The sequence below is a fragment of the Petromyzon marinus genome, chromosome 17, assembly GCF_048934315.1.
Source record: "Petromyzon marinus isolate PM22_M1 ecotype Great Lakes invasive population chromosome 17, UKy_Petmar_22M1.pri1.0, whole genome shotgun sequence".
Lineage (NCBI taxonomy): Eukaryota > Metazoa > Chordata > Hyperoartia > Petromyzontiformes > Petromyzontidae > Petromyzon > Petromyzon marinus.
Window position 1 is genome coordinate 18,167,194 of NC_133683.1, and position 23,463 is coordinate 18,190,656.

Consider the following 23,463-nt stretch of genomic DNA (forward strand, 5'->3'; position numbering starts at 1 on the left):
AATGTAATCGAACGTCTGTCCCTGCGCCTCCGTCGTTCATGCAGTGGGCGCGCGTAGGTTTGCAGCGCCCCCTGCATGAAAACGACGGAAAGTGCAGCGTTCATCACAGATAAAGTTGTGCGCTTATAACAGGTCCCTGCAGGGTGGGCTGGTAGGACAAGTCTCTGCGCTGTCTATTGCTGATTTTACACCCAACAGCACGAGATTTCACTTCGTTAAAGTATTGAAAGGGGACGGACGGACGGACACATTAATCTATTGCAGGCTGGTACACTCAGTTTACAACTTCGTTCCTACCAGTATAAGAGTATTTCGCAAAGGCAGTCTTCAAATCAAAGCATTACATTTCTCAGTTCACGTAAGCATCTGTTAATCAAAACATTATAATTCCCACTGCACATAGGTCCCGCACCAAAGTAACACCTTCGTTTTCGACTTCACGTAAAGCAGCTCCCCAAGCATAACAATTCCCATTTCATATAAGAGTTTATTTCATCTTTCGCCCCGTCTTGATGGGTAATTCAAATCCGGTTAATTTGTGGGAGGGGGGCATCTTCATTAACACTGACCAAAGGGCTATGAAGAAGGGCCATTGCCCAAAACGTCGCCTTTTATATACTATTTATTTCAAGGCCACAGCGTTATTGATGAATGTAATTGAGCTTTTGCATTACTGTGGGTGATGGGGATGGGGAGAATAGGCGGAATGGATAGTTGTTTTTACAAAATACAGATTATAACCTATTGTCTTTTGCCAAGAGAAAAGGTTTAAAGACAAGTTTTGCAAACAAAACAAAAGATCCATTCTTTAGACTATTTTTTCATGACCAAATGATAAGCATTTTTTTACTTATTCTTTGGGTCTTTCGGTAAAGTCACGTAGATAGGTTCAAAGAAAATAACAAAAAATAACACAAAAACTACGACGTTTCGATCGCAACACAAGCGTTCGTCATCAGGAAGAAAAAATAGGGGGGCAGCTGCTGAGGCAGACTGTTTACTTGTTAATGTCAATTCCTCTCACGTGTGCTCATCGGGCGTAGAAAGCATGGAATTCCCGTTTAATGGCAGCATTTTGGACACATTTCTAACCATGTACTACTTAATGTCACGTTCAGCCTCCGTCTACTTATCAGAGCGATTCGTCCTGATTAAAACAAAGTGTTTGTTTTCAATTTTGTTGTATCTCCTCGGTGAGGACCGCACGAGGCACGGCTAAATGTACCGATAATGAAAATAATTTGTTATCTGCTGCTGGCCAGTGTCAATTTTGCCTAATTGCCATTCGCGTGACCTTCAGCGAGGCTAATGTGAACGTCAAACTCGACACTGTCCTCCTACTTTCCCGTGGGTTTGCTAGTCGGTACAGAAACTTACACAAAAATAAAAATAAAACTCAACAAAATTCGTCAACAACACTGTGGTTCATAATAAAGGTTTGTTTTGGGTTAGAACGCGTAAATATATAAATGTGTCGTTCAAACCCGCCGCCACCCGACACAGCCAACTAGGAAGGGTTGTCACGTAAACTGAACATGCGGCTGTTAACGACACATTTATATATTTATGCGATTAAACCCAAAAACCTCTATTATGGATGATATTGGTTTTAAAATTGTAAAAATATATAACAGGCAACGTTTCAGGCAACGACCCTTCATATCGCACGTAAAATAGTGCTACGAATATGGGCCATTACCATCTTCCTGCATACGTGTTCTTTACGAATGTTGAGGGTTTCTGTTGTTGTCGTGACTGTACACCACTGCCAACGCAGTGTGAGAGAATGACTCACCGAGTACAGAGATTCAAATAGCCGACGGCAAGAAGTGAGTACATGACAGGAATGACACAACGCCAAAGAGGCCAACGAATTCACAGGACACTTGAATACAACGCCGCACATCATTCACCACCCGAATTCACCGATTGGAAATGGGGGAAGTCTTCACATGAGAATTGTAATGGTTGCATCTCAGTGTTTATTTCCCAGAGGGGCATTAGAAATGCCACGTCACTGCTTGCACACCCGACACCAGATGGGATTGAAACGACGATGTGAGACACAACTTTTGAATTGCAAGCGCAGTAAATGTGTCACTTATTTGTGGCGTCTTACTGTTCACAGTTCGAGCTACGGTGTTGTGAACAAATCAGTAATATGAGGAGCACAGACACTTCAGACGCACAATGAAGTTTGTGTCTTGTCGGCAGCTGCCCACTATTTTTTTTTTGGCAGAGGCAGGGCCAAAGAAGGAAAAACGCAGGTGGCATTTTAAAATAATATTAATATTTTAAAAAATCCAATACTTGTACTATATACAAGTTGCGTGGTGAGCAGCAGAGGGCAGTCCTTGCAAAATATATTGTTCTTGAGTATGTCGACGCTTTTGCGTATTTGCTCTTTCTCTCTCTCTCTGCATTCGCAAACTTGGCTGGCCAGAGTGCTCATGACTGTACCGTATGGCGAAATAATCCACATACGTGGGTATCCCGGCTCTCAAACAGCAGTGGATCAACAAAAGGCCCTACACGTACACGCCGTGTATTTTTCAACAGACAGTACATAAATAAAGTAAAATGCGTGTACAAACCCGACTTGGTACGATCAGAAACGACTGTATGAGGATGTTGTTACCTTGGAGAACTTGAGTTTTCCCAACAGTCATCAACAACAACAAAAAAGTATATTGCGCGTTTTGTTTGTACGCTGCCCTTCCTGGAATAACCTTCACGGGCAATTAAAATTCTTGGAAGGTAATTATGCTTCGTTTTAAGAGCCAGCTCACAAAACCTTTTTTTTTCTTAATGAGTACCCATTTTGAAGGAAGCTGCTACGACAACCTGTAATGGCTTGCAATCGTCATGTGTCATGTGCCAAACATGTTGCACGGCGTTTCACCGCACCTTTCTCGACAATGCGTTGCAATGCGTACTGTTAATCCGATCAATGATTGTCATATGAGCCTACGATTTAACGAGGGGGTGGCGCTCTTACGTTTTTCCAACTCTTGCCAAAGGGATCGAATATTTAAACAGTTAATTGACCCTTGATAAACAAGGTTAATTATATGTCACGTTAAAGCTGCGGCTCGTGTTTGTTGGGAGACGGGGAGTGTTTAGCACGCTGTGCAGTAAACTCAGGATCCGAGTTCAAATCAAGTTCATTTGTTTGTATGTTGAACTTCTTTCGCATCGCACGTAGCCAACCGTGCTAATAGGATATTCGGGGGAAGGGCAAGAAACTAAACACAAAAAGGAGTTCTGAAAAGTTTTAGATCTAGATGATTATTTTTAAACCCATGCAGTGACAACTCAAGCGACTATAATAGTCTCATTTCCAAGAGTCAGTGAACTGGGTCACCAACATGACAAAAGCGCGATAAAATGAAGTTACTGTACTCTACAGCAATGAAGTAAATGGAATTCATAAACAACACAAAAAACTAACCGTCGCATGAGAATTAAAAGAAAATTAATCATTTTGCGCACAGTTCGATTTCAGGAAATTGCTAACAGCAGTTGTGAGTGAGATCAAGCACTTGGCCCAAGGCAACCGCACCGACTTCACCAACCTGTTTTGACCATCGTGGTGAAGTATGGCCAGACAGCCTCGATGTCCAACATGGCATGAAGAGGCCTGTCACCCAGCTGTGGATTGACGAAGGGCTGTAAATGATAAGTTAATGATATTATATTTCTTCATAAATTGGGTACACAATATGCGAACAACTGTAATTTTCTGGGAAATTGATCGTGAGGTAAGGTGATCTTAATAATTGCAAGTCAAGTGCTCAAGACACGGAAATGGAGGGATTCATTTCCCACTGAATATTTCCCGGGTCGCTGGTCGGAGGTGGCACGTGTCCTCAGCCATCGCTAGAGGTCAACTGGATGGGGTGGACTGGGCACTGATATATTTTCCGTATCGCCAACCCGAAAAGGCCCGGTGAAAATGAAACCCTGCATTCATATCCATCATCGATTTTCATGGATTCGTTTTGATTTCTTGAGGGAATAGGATACCGTTCACTCGTACGGGGTAACACGCTACCCTGGTAGGCAGTTGCACTGCAAATGTGCCATTTGATCTCTAGGTGGAGTCACAAACCACACCTCTCGTACACTTTATCCTGCGACTATGCAACCGCATTAGAATTTCAGATTCAACACGAAAGAACTGATCATCATCATCAGTCGTGATCAATCTGCTGCTGGATGAAGGCTTCCCTAAGCCGCCATGGTCATCTCTCACGGTCTCGTGAGCATATTTCATCGCTCCATCTCTATTGTGGATGTTATTCCCTCGGGCGTGTTCACTCTTTTGGCTGCCACTCCGACGTGAGCCTTGCCTGCCGACGGCCTTAAACAGATTGGCCAGGGTACGTACAACTGCTTACCCTATTGTGAGCCCCATTGGCCTCTGAGAGGCTCATCTGCCTTAAAGGTATCGTTAGTAATACACCAGAGCTCCCCTTAGCCATCACTTTCAGAAGACCTGCTCATTATGTTTTCCATCTCCCACGATGATAACAGGGGGTTGGAATTTGGGAGGCGTATTACGTGTATTTAATACTCCTTATATACCACCTAAATTATCTGAATCTGTGTCTTCATTCAGACTAATTTCTTTTATTTCTTCATTAGCCGTGCGTTGGTCTTTTGTTGGTAGGCATCATCACGTCTGATGATTTTCATCCACTCATAGTCATCATCACGTCTGATTATTTTCATCCACTCGTACTCATCATCACGTCTGATTATTTTCATCCACTCGTAGTCATCATCACGTCTGATGATTTTCATCCACTGGTAGTCATCATCACGTCTGATGATTTTCATCCACTGGTAGTCATCATCACGTCTGATGATTTTCATTCACTGGTAGTCATCATCACGTCTGATGATTTTCAACCACTCGTAGTCATTATCACGTCTAATGATTTTCATCCACTCGTAGTCATCATCACGTCTGATGATTTTCATCCACTCGTAGTCATCATCACGTCAGATGATTTTCATCCACTCGTAGTCATCATCACGTCTCAAAAGCTTGCCTTTACTTATTGTCATATCTATAAATCACTTGGAAAATGTTTAACTTTTCACGAAAAAATATTTTGATTTAAACGAAATAGTTTAAAGTACGTTGCGTTAAGGTTACCTTTTGTGATTCTGTCACATGTTCATACCCCACTTCTCCTTAATTGCTCTCTCTCTCTATCATAAACTAGGTTGCTGTTTTTGCAGATGTTGGGAGTTCTACTCTTTGCTTCTCAACAAATGCAGTCCAACTTTGTCCCAATTTATTTATCTGAATTCTGTCTCCAGTTCGATTAAGTTATCATTTTCAAAATTGGATCCACATTTTGTATTTAATATTTGTCAAACCAAGGCGACTTTATTCTCAGTAATGCGTAATACCCATACTCTTTCAGCTATCGTACAGGTGTCATATTTCATTACTGCGTAAACATTTACACAGTAATGACATTTTGTCAATTATAAAATGATGCTTCAAACATCCTGCTGTTAAAAATCGAGATAAAACTTAAAAAATGACAGACCCATGAGCCTCCTGTCATACATATGTGATGGTTCTAGAAAACAAATGGACCTTAACAGAGATTTAAATATCAGAGAACATTGATTTTGTAGCTATTATTGGTCCATGTTCAGTATAGAGAACGAGCCAGAAAATAATATTCTAGTTGGGTTTGTACCAAATGCTGAAAATCTGAAAATCAGACATCGTCCTATCAGCATACTTTTGACGCGACAGAGCACTGAACTGAAGGACAATCACATCTTGAAAGTGTGCGGGAATAATGCATCATGGGCAACGTTTAAAAGTTGTACTGCAGCATCTTATAATTGCAGAAAGTATCCTGGGGTTGACCCCAGGTCAGGGTGGCGTGAGATTGTGGTGGATGAGGACAACATCAAGGTTGTGCAAGACATGGTTTTCAAAGATCACCACGTTACTATTGCACAGTTAGCCGACACCTTGGGCATTCGTGTAGGGGCAGTGGAAACAATCTTTTAATGACCGTCTGGGAATAAAGACGGTGTGTGATAATCATATTGGGTCCCCAAAATGTTGACATTCGACACAAAGAGGGAGCGTGTGATAATGTTTCATGGCAATCTTGGACAGATGAGACCTGGATTCATCATTGCGACCCCAAGCTCAAACGCCAGTCAGTCAATGCCGCGAAAATATCCAACATTTTCAAAACGCAAACAAATTAAAGTCAGAGTACTCACCAGGAAATATTATATTCACAAATTGTTGGAACGCTAAAGGTATGTTGCATATTGACGTCGTACCATGCAAGATGGCCAAATGTCAATATTACACAGACTTGCTCCATCAACAGCATGTTCCCGACAAAGTTATTCACGGTGACTTAAAAAAATGTTTTCAATGAAAATTGGATTGGAGAAATAACGGCATAAACATGAATTCAACGATATACATTCGCAGAATGTCTGATGACCCAGTCATTATACACCAATGAAAATACATATTTAAAAAATATATACAGTGTAGAGTACTGAATAAGTGCTTATGGAATGTCAGTGCAAAAATAAATCGTGTTTCAAACTACAATAAAGTGTAAAAGCACTCAGCGTGAACTTGATCTCATTTCATTATGCAAAATAAAAACAATGAGCGGTTCTGAAAAAGTACATTGTGGTCCCATTGCCTTCGGTCGCCATCAACATTGATTTGAGCAGAAGTGAGCGACAGCAGCGAGACATAGATAACTGTGGACCGGTTTGATCCTTATTAGGACTCATCAGCACAGAAGTCACCAATGCTCACAGCTGTCAAGGCTGCCTCTGGGGAATCATTATACGGTATGTAGAGTTTTCACTTCCGTACTGTGGGGCCCATTAGTTTGGCTAATGCCAACACGTATCAAATCTGTAAATTACGGGGCAAGAAACAATACCAGAAAAACCGTGAAGGCCGGAATTTTTTTTACAATAAGATGCAAAAAATGTGTAAAAATCGCACAGCAATTGTGCAGTATGTAAAAAAAATAAGCATTTTTCTGAAGATCTGCATTGTGTTCGTCTGGCCGGAGGCCACACATGTTTGTGTTGTTTTAACCCTTTGGTTTTCCGGTCAGCACTAGTATTGCGTTATAATGTGGGGACAGGAGGGGTCTCGTCATTGACAGATCCCATTGTCATTGAATTTCAGTGCGACAGGTGGGAGGCTGTGTGAGCCAGTTATGTCGGGAGCAGCAGGAGCATAAAGGGGACCGCCCTTCCTGCAGCAGGGGAGTGACCCCTCCCCCGTCCCTCCTGCAGCAGGGTGGCCTGACCTCCCGACTGCAGCAGGACACACGCTCCAGGAGGGGGCCTGGCCTCCCTCTTGCAGCAAGGGGGCTTGGCCTCCCTCCTGTCGAGGGCTGGGGGGGGACTCACTCCTGCAACAGGGGGGGGGGGGCTGGCCTCCCTCTTGCAGCAGGGGGGGGCCTTGGCCTCACTTCTGTAGCAGGGGGGGGCTGGCCTCCCTCTTGCAGCAGGGGGGGCTGGCCTCCCTCTTGCAGCAGGGGGGGGGGGCCTTGGCCTCACTCCTGCAGCAGGGGGGGGGGGCTGGTCTCCCTCTTGCAGCAGGGGGGGGCCTTGGCCTCACTTCTGTAGCAGGGGGGGGCTGGCCTCCCTCTTGCAGCAGGGGGGGGCCTTGGCCTCACTCCTGCAGCAGGGGGGGGGCTGGTCTCCCTCTTGCAGCAGGGGGGGCCTTGGCCTCACTCCTGTAGCAGGGGGGGGGCTGGCCTCCGTCCTGCTGCAGGAGTGAGGCCAGCCGCTCCAGCATGGGAGGCCTCAGGCCCCTGCTGCAAGCAGCACCCACGCCCACACCTCGCGCGCGCAACTTCCGCCCGCGAGTCTCCATCATTTCCGGTGGGAGGGGTCGAACTCTCGCGGGGGAGGGGCGGGGCCGTGTGCACGAGGCTCCCGCGCGCAGTGACCTCCTCCTCCACCACCACCACCTCATCCTCCTCATCACTTGCTGCTGCTGTTGTTGTTGCTGTGCGCGGGAGACCATAAGAGAGGGCGGCAGAGAGAGAGAGAGGAGCAAAAGAGGGGAGCAGCAAGCAGCCGCACGCGCTCTGTTGTACTGTGCTCCTAGGAGCCCCGCGGCGCATGTGCACGCGCGGCACACGCTCGGCCACCTCGGGGATTGAGGCGGCGTGGCGTTGCGGGGGGCGGGGTAGTGGTGGTGGTGGTCAATTCAGGTCAGGGCTAGGTCAGGGCTGGGGTCAGGTGTAAGTGGGGGGGTGGTGGTGTGAAGCGAGCCAGGCTGGAGGAGGTGAGGGCCACCACGACGGCGGCGGCGGCGGCGATGATGATGATGGCGGACAAGACGCGAAGTGTCGCCGCGGGCCCCGGCGCCAAACCCGTGCCCATGAACCTGTACGCGGCGTGGGAGGTGGACCGCGCCTCGCCCAGCTGCGTGCCACGGTGAGCGTGGGGGGTGGTGGTGGTGGTTACCGGGGATGGGTACGGGGGGGGGGCAGCGAATGGAGACTGTATCGAGAAATGAGGATGAGTGGTTATAACGAGAGGCGTGTGGGATACGTGAGGAATTGGTGGACAAGAGATGCCGTAGACTGTCGAGGGATGAGAGGACAGTAAAAGGGTTATGATGGGACAGGAGGGCAACTGGAGCGGCGACACGGTTCGGCGACGTACGGCGCGAAAGAAGTTCTACAGACGGTACAGGGATAACGGGATGGACACGGGGAAATAAAGATTGGAATACGGGTAGACAATGACAATGGGGGGGGGTTGGGGGTCGGGATACTTTAGAGGGTTCCTATCGTACCAAAGGGGAATATTGTGTGGACAGAAAGATGGAGGAGCCGTTGACAGGTGATAGAAGTCCCTGGGATGGAGGGACAAGGCATGTAGCAAGCAAAGTAAGGCGCACTCTGAGACAGCGATGTGGACAGGGAGTGAAGAGGTGTAAGTTGATGGTGCGGGGAACAGGTGAGAATAGGGAGATATGTGGGGATCTCGGGTAGACCTGAGATTAATTACAATTGTTATTGTGAATGTTCACAATGAATTGCAAGCACAAATGATAAATGTAAACAAAAATGCTGCTCTATTTGTGATTATTCTTGACCCCAGTTCTGATATGGGGAAATGAATTGTGATTCAGGAAATAAGGGACCCTTGGGCTGAGGTTCGGGGATTCTAGGATAAAAGTGGGACGGAGCTCGGGACGTCGACCTGGTAAAACTTGTACTTGTGGACGAACATAGAGATACAAGAACGAGGAGATAAGACGGTGGGCCAAGGGCAGACGTAGAGGTGAGAACCTTAGGAGCGAGAGAGAGTTAAGGATTCTGGAAATAATGTTCCCTGGGAAGAATTCGTGGTTGGGTGTCCTTGGTGAGTGACATGGAGGGACCCTGGTACAGAGAGAAGAGGGACGAAGGGGGGGGGGGCCCTGTGGGGCCGAGGCATTCGGTCAGGAGCTGCACAAATCGAGGGGCTCGTTAAGTTATTGCGCGGCCACTTAATTGATATAGTAAAATGGCTTTTTAAAAAAATGCTAAATTATTATGATGGGCAATGCGTAACCGTTTACACGAACTCACAATTTTTCGACGTGGATTTTAGTGTATTTACTTTTGACTGGTTATACTGTGCGCGTGCAATTGTTCCCTATGTTATTATTGTGTATGCAGTGTATAGTGTATCTGCATGTACTTTTGCCCGTGCCCTCAGTGTGCATTGTCCTGCCATGGGCAGCGTCTAGAGCTTATTATATATTTTGTGTGCTGAATATGAATCAAAAGTGTGCAATGATGCATTGCACGAGGATGGGCCCCATCAATCCATGACTCGTGCTCTTGTTGCAAGGCTGAATATCTCGGTGAGCAAGGAGATTAATTTTGATGGGGTTTTTTTTGGATGTGTTCTTTTGAGATTGTTGTCTTGCCATCTTCAACCTACTGCCGTTTATGCCCGAAGTAAAGTGTGCAGCTTGATATTTGGAATGGTTATTAATGCGGTGCTGGTGCTTGCCTTCGACGGGTGTTGCAGGCTTTCGGGGCCACGACTGTGAGCAGAAAGGGGCCCATGCAGGAAATCAAATGTTGTACTGTACTTGTATGCTCCCACGTCTGTGGTTACCTTGTCTTCACCAACCTGCATGCAATGCGTTGGATTGACAAAAAGGCTGTAAATATACACGATGGTCTGTTTAGCACGTAGGCTTTTGCGACCAATATCATCCATAAATGAGATCACGTAAATAGCGTAAATATAAATGCGTCGTCATCACGTCCATCCCTCTATTTAAGGAACGAAACAGGAGGATGTCTCCACAAATCTGGCTGTCGCCTGATGAAGCTAGTTGTAATTATTGGCGAAGCGTCGTACTCAGAGTGTAAATGTTTTGGATTTGCCCTCCAACACACCAATGTGCTGTAATAATAACGAATTGACATGTTCTGTTTATGTGACAAACCTTACTCATTCGCTGTCGAGTGGTGACGGGTTTATGTGTATATTAATGTATAGTCATGCGATCTAACAAAAAAACTATTATGGATACACGATGGTGATAGTGACGTTGCTTGGTTGGATTTTGACTTTTTACGATTAAATAATTGCGGTCTGATTAATCCCGCAATATAGGGATTTCCATTATTTCAGGTGTATCCGGTATGAGTCACCTTGAAAAAAAATTGACATTACTATTCCGTATTGGTACGGACATGCTTTTACCGCGTTTAAGTACATTGTTTGCAGCTGTCTTGCAAAAATAGTACACGTTTAATTTATGTACGTATGCATTCATTTGAATCTTCATTTGTATTGTACGTGCTATTAATGTATTAATTTAATAAGTACATTTGACAGTAATTTACCATTACTTCGTGGATATTATGAATTTGTAATTAGATGTTCTGCTTGCCTACGTTCATTATTTTAAATTTCTACTCGCTGTGTGTAGTTCACGATGTGGCTTACATATTTAGTACAGCAATGTGGTGTATGTGGGCCCTTGTGTTTTTAATATACAGTATGTAACACGGGCCCTGCCTTTAACTTGTGACCATACACTTTACGTGTATTCAAGTGGACACGATTAATAAATTGTGCAATTTGTGTGGCTATGCCTCGTCCTTTGTAGTGCATTAGATGGACAGTAACAATGTGATTGCACTCTGGAGCTTGTAATTGCCACATTTCAGAATTTTTCTCTTTCCAGTACTCCGTTTTTTTTTTGTCTGATTACAGTGCTTTATGCAGGCCCATCTATGCCCATCATTTCACGTGGCTCAAGTACATGTAACAGCCCTTATTATTTTTGATCGATCCCCTTTATTACACGCTTTTATTGAACTCTCTGTCTGTTGTTGTTGTATCCTCAAATCCTGTAACTCAATTTTAACCCACTTCCCAATGTGGTATCGACTGCAAACTTGGTATACTTATGTCATACTGATGACAATACTATATTCTATCATATATATTTTTTACATTTTTTTGGATAAAATTCTGGGGATTGTGAGGGTATTTGTTCCATGGCGTTCGGGTCATGTGCTTTATCTTACTTCCCTTCACCTGTTCAGCGCAGGTTGGTGAGGGCAGGGCACAGAGGCATTACAACGCTTCAGTTTGACACGTAGGCTTTCACGACCAATATTGTTCATAATAAATGTGTTTTTTTTTGGGTTAGATCACGTAAGTGTAAAATGTGTCGCTAACCCGCCACCACCCGACACAGCCAATTCTGGCAAAATCACCCAATGGTGCTGGATGTAATTACCAATGCAACGTCACAGTACAGATTGTGTAAACGTTGTGTATTCACTCTCCCAGCACACCGGTAACTAATCGGCACGTTTTGTTTACGTGACAAACCTTACTGGGTTGGCCGTGTCGGGTGGTGGCGGGTTCACGGACACATTGTTATGGATTGAAACGCTTGTTCATTGCGGGTTGTTGAAGGTGTTGGGGCATGAGTACAGTAACAACAGTGGCTTTTGTAGCACAGCTCTCTGCTTGCAACATCGCCCTCCTCCCCGCAAGAGCCTGTTTCACGCATGGTCATTGCTAATCTGAAGCCTCTCCAACCTCAATCCTGCTACGTTACGTGACATCTGATGAGACAGAGGGGGTGGGGGCGCATTCCATGCGATATGTTTTGTTGCGGTGAACAGGGTGTGAGATGCTGCAGAGATTGCTGTGCGTGTCATCCCTGAGCACAACCCCACGGAAAATGTTGTTGGAGGTCACGCACCAATAAGGCTGTTGTCGATGGAAGTTTCGCTTCGCTTGATCTCTCTCACACACATCTAGCGCGAACTTTATAGTGCCCCAGTATTGTTAATAAGCTCCGCTTCACGGGAGCTTGTTGAAACTTTAAAGGGGAAAATTTTTTTAAACTGGCGTTTGAGATTAAGTAAATTATTAAATAACTTCACGGAAAAATTACTTCCCTAAACATACAATGTATAATGCAAATGTGTTTTAGTTGTACATACTGGTAAACACTAAATGTAAGACAGGAAATATTGTATAATACAGCATTGTCGAGCACTCCTTGCTGACGCAGCTAAGTTAATGTACATCGTTGTATTCCTAGTATTTATTATTTGCTAAAAACAGTCTTTTGGCGTCTTCTGGTCCAACACCAGTGGAGACTAGGCTCTAAGAAAAGCCGTCTCGGGTGTGGACCAATCAAATTCAAGGACGGTGCATATTATTATCAGAGTTGTCTCTTTTGTTTGCATTTTGACTGCTTGTGTTGTGGTTATTGCAAACATGATGCCTTGAATAAAGGTGTCAGTTTTTTGTGCCAGTTAAAAGGGTAAAACCTATTACTATTAATTTTTTTTACTCAAGGAATCCGATGAGCTATGAAGCTCTTCTTACACAGATGTCCAGTTGGGGTGGGTTTTAAGCGATGGTACTGGCTGGGTATTCCGAGAAATGGTTGAGCTTCTTCCGAGAGAGAGAGAGCCAAGGAGTGTGGCGCAGCTAAAACGCACACTTTTTTTTTACAAACCAGGGCCAGCGCATGCACGCACAACCGCGCACGTGCGCGACACGTCTGCTCGTCTTAATGTCGCGGATGCGTAACGGTGGGTCAGGGGAGGGGGGTCTGCGAGGATCGCTGGGCTTTCCGCACGGCTGTTGCTGTTGCACGCCCGCCTGTCTCCCGACGGAATGATTCCGAGTGAAAGAGCGATAGAGAAAGAAAAAATCCAGATGTTGGCCCACTTGGCCGATCAGCATGCTCGGCTTGCATTTTTGAGAGAGACACAGAGCTTGAAAGAAAATGCCGTTGCTGCCTTGCTCTGCGGCTATTTTTGTTTGCGTTCAAATTATGAGATCCAAATTAGTTGCGTGAAATTTGGTTTCACTTACTTTATTTGTTGAACGCGCGTTTTCGTTTTTTTTTCAAAGGCTTACGGGACCACGATCACAGTCATGTGTGTCTCTTAAAATATTTGGTTCTTCTGCTTGGGTTACTGTTTTTGTGGTCATTCTCAGCTGTGCATATGGGGCTGTCTGGTTGTATCTATGTGATTGCCTGAAGCACAGACTATAGATAAAACCAGAACAGACCAGTTCCTTTGTGCGGCTGTTCGTACATTTTCATTGGCCAGGTGTCTCGGATGGTTTTTTAGCGCTCAAGTCTGTATCCGATACGAACTCGGTGACAAGCGTGAAATTTCCACTTACGGCCAACACCAGTGACGAGTATCTCAACCAGTCCTGGGCCTCCCCTAGGGACGGTGTGTAATCAACGTCGCTACTGGGAAGACAAAAGCGGCCATGCGTGGTGTTGTCCACCCACCCCCTCGTGTGCCGTGCCAGCCTTCATAGGTGTTCGCTAACAGCACTCGCCCCAACAGTCTGTTCAGGATTTACGGGGGAACTTTGTCTTTGTGTATCCGATGAACTGAAGTACATGTTCATGTTATTACCGCATCTATTATTGATCATTTAATCCCATTGTTCTATATTGAGTCAAAGTGTGTGACATTGAAATGTGATTAGGATTCATGAGCACCAATTAATGGACAACATTAATTCTTAAAATTAAATTTAGTGTTGCAAGAAATATTTGCAGGTTAAGTTATTTCTGGCACTATGTAAAGGCCATTTATACTAACTATTGTACTGATTAATGTAGAGATTAAGTTACTGTTATATTTTTGTATTTCTCACCTCTGATTAGCACAGTTGTCTACGTACGGTGCAAAAGAGGTTCAACATATATACACATTTGTTTTCCAAGCAGCATATTGATTGGAAATGCAAACTTTTATATTTCTGATGTGCTGCATTTAACGTGCTGGAGCTTTCACAAGGACTATTTAAAAGTGATTTGCTCGCATTAAATTGTTTACAATCGCAGTGAGTACGTGAGTATAGCTCTGTTACACGCGATTCAGTACTGCAATTCGTCGAGATCCCCACAATTACATTGAGAGAATGAGAGGCCACTTGGATTGGGAACTAAAACAGGAGGAATCGTATTGACTTCAGAAAAGCAACCAGGTTTGAGCAGGATACATTGCAGGGAAGGGATGATGACAGATGGACAATACGAGTGATGGAACGACAGCCGACGAAACGATTTCACCTGAAAGGATGACTGTAGCAGTGATGGCGGCTATGAGATTAGCCCAATGCGAAAGTGAGATGGATCGTATCATTGCAGGATCGTAAGGAATGGTGACGGGTTGGGGAGGCATTCATCAAGCGTTGGATAGACGTCGGTAGACAGTGGTGATTGTGGTGATTGCGTGGCATTTGTACGCATAGTTATACTCAAATTGCGTTTTTCAGCAGAAAACAAATGTAGATTTGAGTGATTTAAGTGTTCTTGTCATTATTTGTTTCTCATACTGTACCAATATATTTTTGTTATGTAATTTATTCCTTGAAAAAAGTCCCGTAGCATTTCAATTTCTGTGCATGAATATACCTTTGCTGTTCATTGCTGTTTTCTTTCCTTGATGTTAGTGGTTTTACATATTTTCTTAGAACACGTCAGGTGTGCATGTTCATGGAATGTAATACACATCACTGCATGTGGCTTATTTTAATTGCTTTTGTTATAATACGCTATTTTTGGTTACCTAAATTTAATTAAATGGCCTTGGGTTTAGAATATTGTATGTTGGGATATGAAAAATATGTATATGTGTGCACTATGTCTACAATAAATTATTTACTATTGTAGAGGGAACATTTTTCAGCTGCGTACTCTTATTTAAATTACATGAAAAATTCTGAAATAACAGGCTTATCCTGTAAATGCCAGATGCCATGTTTGAATTCCAATACCTAGTCATTCCAGTGGTGCAGATTTAATGGAGGCTTTATATCGGAGAGATCCAGTGATTTTCTTACGTGGTCGAGTATAATTGAATGCGTTTCTTCAGGGTTGAATCTTGTTGTGATTTATATTCTCTGTAAAAATGAAAAATGTTGGCACTGAAAGGGGTGGTGTGAAGTGTGGCTTCCCATTAACGTAACTTCTCTACGTCTGACAAAGGACGCACTGCTACCCTCTGACAGTATGGCCTGCAAATTAATTCTTATTACACGGAGGGACACTAAAACTGCCCTTAAAGATTTGACGCATATAATTGGCTGCATGATTCGTAAAAAAGTGTTTGCCGTGAGATTTTTGTTGGCTTTGCATAAACTAACATGAGAATTACAATAATTTACAGCTCATTGCCATTCCACTGCTGCATGAAGGCCTCCCTATGGCCACGTTTGCCATTGGGATTCTCGGCGCATACTTCACCTCCCTGGCCGGGGCGGGTTGGACTGTTTGGACATCATAACAGGGAATCATACTCAGGTCACTGGGTTCATAACGCAGCACATTACCACTACGGCATGGCTCCCCTACACAAGAACACTGATATAAATAATAAACATGACCAATCAATTGATGAAATCCTCATCGTGTAATTGGAGGAGAGACTTACAGTCATTAATTTCTGATATCGCCCAACGCTGGTTAATACATTTTTTTTATTAATGTACCTAATTGGAAAAGATAATTACTGTGGTTGGTCACCTCGTGTGTATATTAAATATCTTAATTTGCATACTATGAAATAGTGCGTTGTACAAGCCTCTGCAATTTTGTAATTGAATGTGAAGACTAGACGTGAGTTTAGAGACTGGGTAATATTACAGAGACAATTAGTTCCAGTGCACCGACAGAAGCACATGTCCCAGCCTAGTAACATTGTATAGGGTGGCAACAAAACAAGATGGCAATGGGCCAATGCTTCATTCCTAGAACAGTTGCTTCATTTTAATGCATGTGTTGGTTATTAGGAGATTCTGGTGCTAGTGGCAATTGCTTTTGGCCGTGCTGTCGGTCTGAGCGCCTTGTGCATTATTAAAGAAGCGTAGTCAACTGGAGCTGTTTGCTCAATGAGTTTGGCTTGTCCTCAATGAATCCGTTCGAATACAAATCAGACTGGGGTTTGATGTGATGACGGTAATAGTGTTGTTTTTATATGTTTGACAGCTGGTTGTGAATTTTTTATGAAATTTTTTACGCCACCCATTTTTGCTTAATTTAGCATTTGCTAGCATTTGCTAAATTAATATTGCACGTTATTTTTTGCTTAAGAATGTAGTCCTGTACGCCTGATTTGCGAACATGTTGATGTGTTTAATAGCCAACTGTATGTGCAATTCATTACCAGTTGTTTTGAAACTGCAGTCTTGTTATATAATGGCATTTGGTAATCTGGTGCAGTCTCACTCATGCTGGCCAGTGTGTCAATTATTTATTCCGATTAAGCAATCGTTACATCTCCAATTGGCTAAATTAAAGCCTTTCATACGTTGAAAGAAATTTCATTGATTTTAACCAACTTGACAAAACTACATTGATGTCACTGTTTTATCTTAATTTAATATCTTGTTACACGCCTGAGACAATTTGAAAACACAAAACGCAGTGCAATGTGATTAGATGACCTGGTGCATTTTCTTCGAGAAGGGATATATCTGCAGGGTTTTTTTTTGTTGGCAAAATCTAGTTTTGATACGGAGAGAAATCTATTTCCTGAGTTGCACGATGGTCTTTATAAGCGGTACTGTGTCCAAAACAGGGCGGAGAACGGGAGATGATGTATTGTTCCCACCAGACTGCCCAAGGCCGTGTTTCATGACCCGTGGCAAAGTGGGAAGCACAAAATGCATTTTCTCTCAGCTGAAACGCCCTATTCAAAAGTGTCCCGTTACGTCGTAATGCACACTTGTGACTTTTGTTTCTGGTGGCATTGACGTCAGTCGGTAGCCGTTAGTGTGAATGGAAAGGACCGGTCTTTCCAAAATATATATTTAGCTTTTTTTTTAAAGGACATTCGTGGCTCATGTCATTCAATATGGAATCTGTTTCCAGAGATATAATAAGATTACTTTTGACGTTTTTTTTTTGTTTGTCATTGACGTATAGAATTCAAAACGTGCTGGTTTTGTCAAACATGTTGTAAATGCCTTACTGTTACGAGGCAGTTTATGGCCCATTGCGAAGCATTCAACTGTGTGTGTGTTTTTTAGCAACTGAGCAAATCGTGCCAAATATCATGGAGCGGTAGTGGTTTCTCTATTTCACATCATTAAAATCCATTCCATTCATTAAGTCAACTATATGCTTCACTGGGCAAAAAATGATCTTAAGAGCAATTATTTGTTATAATAGGGTAATTTGTAATGACTTGATATATGTTTTATGTGGAACGCAAACAGGACAATAAATATATAGGTTTTCACGTACTGCTTGGAAATTGATGATACAATGTTTATGTCTGCGTAAATTGATATTTGGCATTGAGAATTGCATTAATATTAATTGATGTCGGGAGTGTTTTTCCGTGGTGGTTTTGCCACAGCTACCGTTTGTGTTATAAAATGTGTTGTAGAGCCTTAAATGTCTGCCAGCAATGGACATCGAATCTATCAGGTTGGTACATAATGAAAAGCACTACCTACCACGCTGCCGCAAAGGCCGAAATTGGATTTTGAACCACAAAACCTTGGGTGTTGTGGTAACTGATCATTTTGCTTCTGCATGTATCCTGCTGCACAGCTGTCATATATTTCATTTCAGAAGCACCACTCAAATATGCTGCTGTTGCCAAAGGCACCTCTGAGAACACACTCGCCACGGGCAGCTAAATTGTGAAATTATTTGTTTCTAACAGGCTATTCATGTTTTTAAAAGACGTTAATATCTGCAATTCGTCAATTTTGTTCTGTTAACGTAGTTAAAAAGGATATGAGATGTGATGAATAGAGCAAAATAAACATTTTGAGGAAAACTCTGTGCTTGTAGGGTATAAAAGCCTCCCTCGTGCGTCCTGCCCATGGCACATTTGCGGTCAATTTGATGGCCTCAGTTTTACCCCATATCTGGGGCTACCAAACCGTATTGCATTCAGCGGTACATTATATGATATATCCAAATCACTGCGCTCTATGCAACCCGCCTTTAATTACTGCGGGTAATTTGTAATGGTATACCCGCAGCCTTACCCCGAGCTGAACTGCATGTGTCCGCAGCTAACCGTCGTAGCTGTAGAAATATTGTCAGGTTGTTTAGGTGGTGGGCACAGCTGAAGAGCTTTTTTCGAGGTGGAACTCGTGACTATATCTGCGTTAGCAATATTTTGCCTGGGGCGTAGAATCGTAGGTCGATTGGAGCTCTGGTGGGCAGTGATCTTCCTGCAGGGAGGGGGGAACCCATCACACTAAATGAACTCTGGCAGCCACATCCCTGCGCGATTCCATGAATGTCTGAAAAAAAACACTCATGGCTGTAGAGGAATATGGCTGTGGGACATCGGGGGTCAGTGGGGAGTCACAATCCATCGTGGGAAATGATATTGCAGGTCATAGTTCAAGAGCAGACATTGCGCTCCATTAAGAATGTATGTATAACATGACAAATTGTACTGCACAAGCCCTTAAAATTGGATTTTTTTAAATAAACAAACCAAATATTAGACGTTTCATTGTTTTCCTGTCATTCTGGTAAGGTTGGTGTTGGAGTTTTTCATAATATAAAAACACTAATGCTTTAATTCCTTGCAATGTCTTTTGCTAAATAATACCATTTTATAGTATGTACATTATGTTTGGAATTCCATAACCCAAAGCAGGGCTTTCTTCTAAGATTGTGAATTCTGCCCAACAAGACAGTTGTTGTTTTTACAGTAATCTAATCTTATATGCATTATTATATAATGGATTTCCTTTGCGTATATATTTTTTATATAGCTGTGCTGTTCCTTTGGAGTGCTGTTAACACAGTTGCCGATATAAATGCAATTATTTTTCTGTCATAATCAAATGATCTGCATTAATTTTGAAAATGGTGTATCCTACCGGTATGTTTAAAATAATTATTTGTAACCAGCTATGATAAATGATGGCATTCGTCACGCTGGTGAAGAGGATTAGTTTTACTAGAACCATTAATTATTTTTCGTAAACGTACTGCATTTTAATTTAAAAATATATAAAAATACTGACTTGACACAGTGCAAATATGCAGTGCGCATTCGCATTTTACTGGCGGTGTGTCCTCTTGCACGCTTATTGACAATAATAATTATAAAAATTCCACAGTATGACTATTAATTTATTTTGCTGAATGAGTTGTGAGATAAGTGTGGTGGCTGGGGCTTGCACATCTGAGCTTGTCTAAGCTCGGCACGTGTGATGGCTGCAGACTGCCTTATCTCATCCGGCCACAGACTTCCTGCTGGCATCCCGAAGCTGCGCTGCAAATGAGTGCAGAGCATTGCCCCCGGAACGCCTGTCTAAATTGTATTCGTGAGAGTGCCCCCGATAGCGCAGTAAATACTTGGTTTTCTTCAAGAGAAAACGTGGAAATGTGGCAAAGCATGTGACTGCTTTTTTGCACTAATGCCAGTAAATGAAACGTGCTGTTGTCTGCATTCCTGCTTGGTGACAACTGACACTCATTCTCAGCTGCTGGCTAAATCCTGCGAGTAGAATCTGTTTGTTTTGGAGGGGTGGGGGGTTGGCAGTAACCGTGGCTACTTGGGTTGGGGGGGGGGATCCAGACTGTTAAAGCGTGTGCCACATTATTTTGTAACGCGTAACATTGAATCGCCTGGCTTGACACAGTAATTGCCAGCGCTAGAGACCAATGCTTATACAGCACTTGTTTTAATGTTGTAGGCAAACACAGTGGCGATTGTCTTGGATATATATATACACTTGTATTGTGTGTACTGTGTACAGCCCTTTATCAGTCCACTTCTGGAAGAGGGGGGCCTCCTCACACTGTGGGGTTGTGGGGGTTATTTGACCATACTTCGCTCATGGTTATATACCATATTGGAGTATTGTGTAATTTAATGCACGTATTTATTGTGACAGGGTGGCTCATCGGCGAAATGCCCGCAAGTACGCTCGATGGGTGCATGGAATATATAGAGTCGCGTTCCCCTTGGTAGGGGTCTTTTGCTTGGTTGGGGGGCGGGCATTGTTTTTTTAGGATGGACACTGTGTTGTGATCCACTTCTATAATCCAGTCGTTTCTGTTGGATTTGCCATCGCGGTAATGGGCTTTGGTCACATTGTGCCGGATATACGTTTTGTCAATCCAATGTCACACGAGCCGAGGGTACGTACCATCAATGCTTTTGGCGGCTGGCGGCTTGTTAGTGGTGGCAATGGAGCGAGGGCGGGGTTTGTCTTTTGGAAAAAAAGAGCAGGACAATCAACTAAAAATGCTCTCGCAATTTACCACGGCGAGACAGGCGGAGGCAGCCGGCCTGCTTTGCATTCACAAAACACGATGCGACAGACTCGGCGGTGACCGTTCAGAGAGCCATCGAACACGATTTGCAACGTTGTTTCAGTGGCCAAAGAAAGTGACTGCCCGAAGGCATTATTGATTGTAAAAAAATAAATGTTAGCTGTCTGTTCAAGTGAGATAATTATAGAATTATTTACGAACTGAACTTGTTGGGCACCATTGTAGATTCGGACCGACAATCTTAAGGTCGGCTTTTATCAAAGCACCTGTTTCTTTCAAATAAAAGTTCTGAACGACATAAAATTCATTGCCTAATTGTAGGCTGAGAGACAAAACACTTTTTTGGGAATAAGAAAAATAGCCTGTTATAAATTTTAATTCTGTGCAGTAATTTAATATATCTTTCTGCATAACAATTCCCGTGTTTTTATGTTGGTAATTTGAAGTTATTGCACTTAATTTGTAGAGAGCAAAATATTGCACGCGTAAAGCAAATGCTTGTTCTACAAATCAGGAACATCTCTTTCATTTATCTACTGTGATTAATTTCTACATTTTGAAAGCTGTGTTGGTATACCAATGCACTTAGCTTACCTGATGTCTTTCCCATGTGTGGTCAACATGACAGGCTGTGCAGCCTCACGCTGAAAAAGCTCATCGTCCTAAAAGAACTGGACAAAGACCTCAACTCCGTCGTCATCGCTGTCAAAATGCAGGTTTGTAGCACCTGAGCGACGACGGCCAATAGATTGTGTAAAGTCCTGATGCAGTGGTGCTCAACCTCCCCCCCCCCCCCCCTTGTTGAATTTCGTTTCAACCAAGTACCACCTTGCCTGACCCGACATGGTTCTAAAAAATAAATGCATGAATAATGAACATCAATATTTTAACACAATTGTCCATTTTGTGAGGTATCCCAGCTAGCTAGTAACTGCAAGCAAAAATAAAAAAAATGGACGTTCTGCATCCATGACGCAATTTGTTCGCTCTCGCTGGTTACTCTTGAAGACCACGTTTACGATCAACGAGTTTAGAAAGGTATTTTATATCGGTCTAGGTTACCATATGGATTACATTTTTGTCATAGTTATTTTATCTTGTCAGATTCATATGCGAGTATTCACCAATGACTCTCATGTATGATATAATTTCACACATTTATACATCGTCTTTCGTACCCCCTGGGACATTGCCACGTACCTCCAGGGATCCGCGTACTCCCAGTAGAGAACCACTGCTCTAATGGATCCGAACTACAACTAAATAATCCTTGCAAATGATAAATGACACCTGCCATGCCAATTTCCACGTCATTTGTATAGAGGAGTGACCTTTTTAACATTTTTCCAACGATGTTTATTCTAAATGCTCATGACATGTTTTTTCAGCAGTGACGAGAGTTTTCTGTACATACGTGTGGTTTTTCTACGGGCCTGCAGGACACTATATATATTCCACAATGTGATCGTAACATGTATTACAATACCATTTGGCTTTATATTGAAATAAAAACAACCAAACAGTGGGTTTAATTATTTTCCAGAGATAAAGAGGCAGTCCGTCATAGGCACAGGAATAAAAGGAAGATAATTAGTATGAACTTGAACTGGACCAGGGTTTTGCCAGCATTAATGGCGAGTTGAAGGGAGTTCCAGACAATGGGGGTGATAAAGAGAGGATGCTACCACCCACTGAGCCAAGATTGACTGGGGTCTTCAACAAAAAGCTTTTGTGGTTGCAGTGGAGAGTGCGGGTAAGAATAGACTGAGATGAGGGGGAGAGGTATGCAGAGGCAAGTGCATGGAGGATCTTGAAAAAGGTGAGATCTTGAGTGATGGACATGGTGTTGGAGAAGACGAGGTTGATAGTTGGACCGTTGTTAGTGAGTAGTATACGGTATTAATTTAGAGCGGTCCGTGGATTCTATGAGCGACTTGAAGGTGGTTGAGGTGGAATGAGATGGCTCGTCAACATTGACATTGAAATCATCAGTAATGATGAATGGAGACGTTTGACTTTGGTGGAGAGTAGACAACGAGGAGGTGAAGGGAAACGTGCTTAAAAAGAGTTGACATTTTAGAAAATATACAGTCTGGTTTAGAGCTGACACCAATTTTCGCCACCCCCCGCCAGCCAGAGGAACGAGCGCACTCACTGAGGTATAGCCAGGGGGGGGACAGCTTTGAGAGTGACTCAAGCAAAGAGGGTGTGCCAAGGCTGAGGTGAGACAGAGAATGTCAACATGTTATACCCTTCTGCAGGAGATTGTAAACGTTGTTGCTTTGAATATGCGGCCCTGGTTTTGTTTTGGTGTGGCACTGTCTTGCTTTGTACAACAGATCAGAAGTGCTTTGATTGTGTTATTAATGTTTCCCGACAGGGTTCCAAGCGTGTATTGCGATCAAATGAAATTCCACTGCCACCAAATGAGACTGATCTGCAGCTGTCTTTCTCACTTCAGGTACGCACTGTTCTTCTGTAACTGTGCACAGCAAGCGTGTGTACTATTTAAATAAGCTGCAAATGTTTGCAACTAAAATGTTTTTTTGAACGCCCTTATGCGTGTCTTAGAAACCACCGTTTCACTGGATTTTTGGTTATAGCACGTGAATTTGTCCTTGTAGACATGACAGACC

The 23,463-nt window shown here is 43.3% G+C and overlaps 1 protein-coding gene across 3 annotated transcripts in view; it reads left to right on the plus strand.

Moving 5' to 3' along the window:
• The first annotated feature begins 7,945 nt into the window (after positions 1-7,945).
• Positions 7,946-23,463, plus strand: part of LOC116943225 (phosphofurin acidic cluster sorting protein 2-like) — a 42,439-nt gene continuing 26,921 nt past the window's right edge. For all 3 annotated transcript variants that reach the window (XM_032955908.2, XM_032955910.2, XM_032955909.2), the window contains exons 1-3: positions 7,946-8,478; positions 21,456-21,543; positions 23,208-23,288. In XM_032955908.2, the coding sequence (XP_032811799.1) occupies positions 8,360-8,478; positions 21,456-21,543; positions 23,208-23,288 (288 nt within the window). In that variant the 5' untranslated portion in view covers positions 7,946-8,359. The remainder of the gene's footprint in view (positions 8,479-21,455; positions 21,544-23,207; positions 23,289-23,463) is intronic.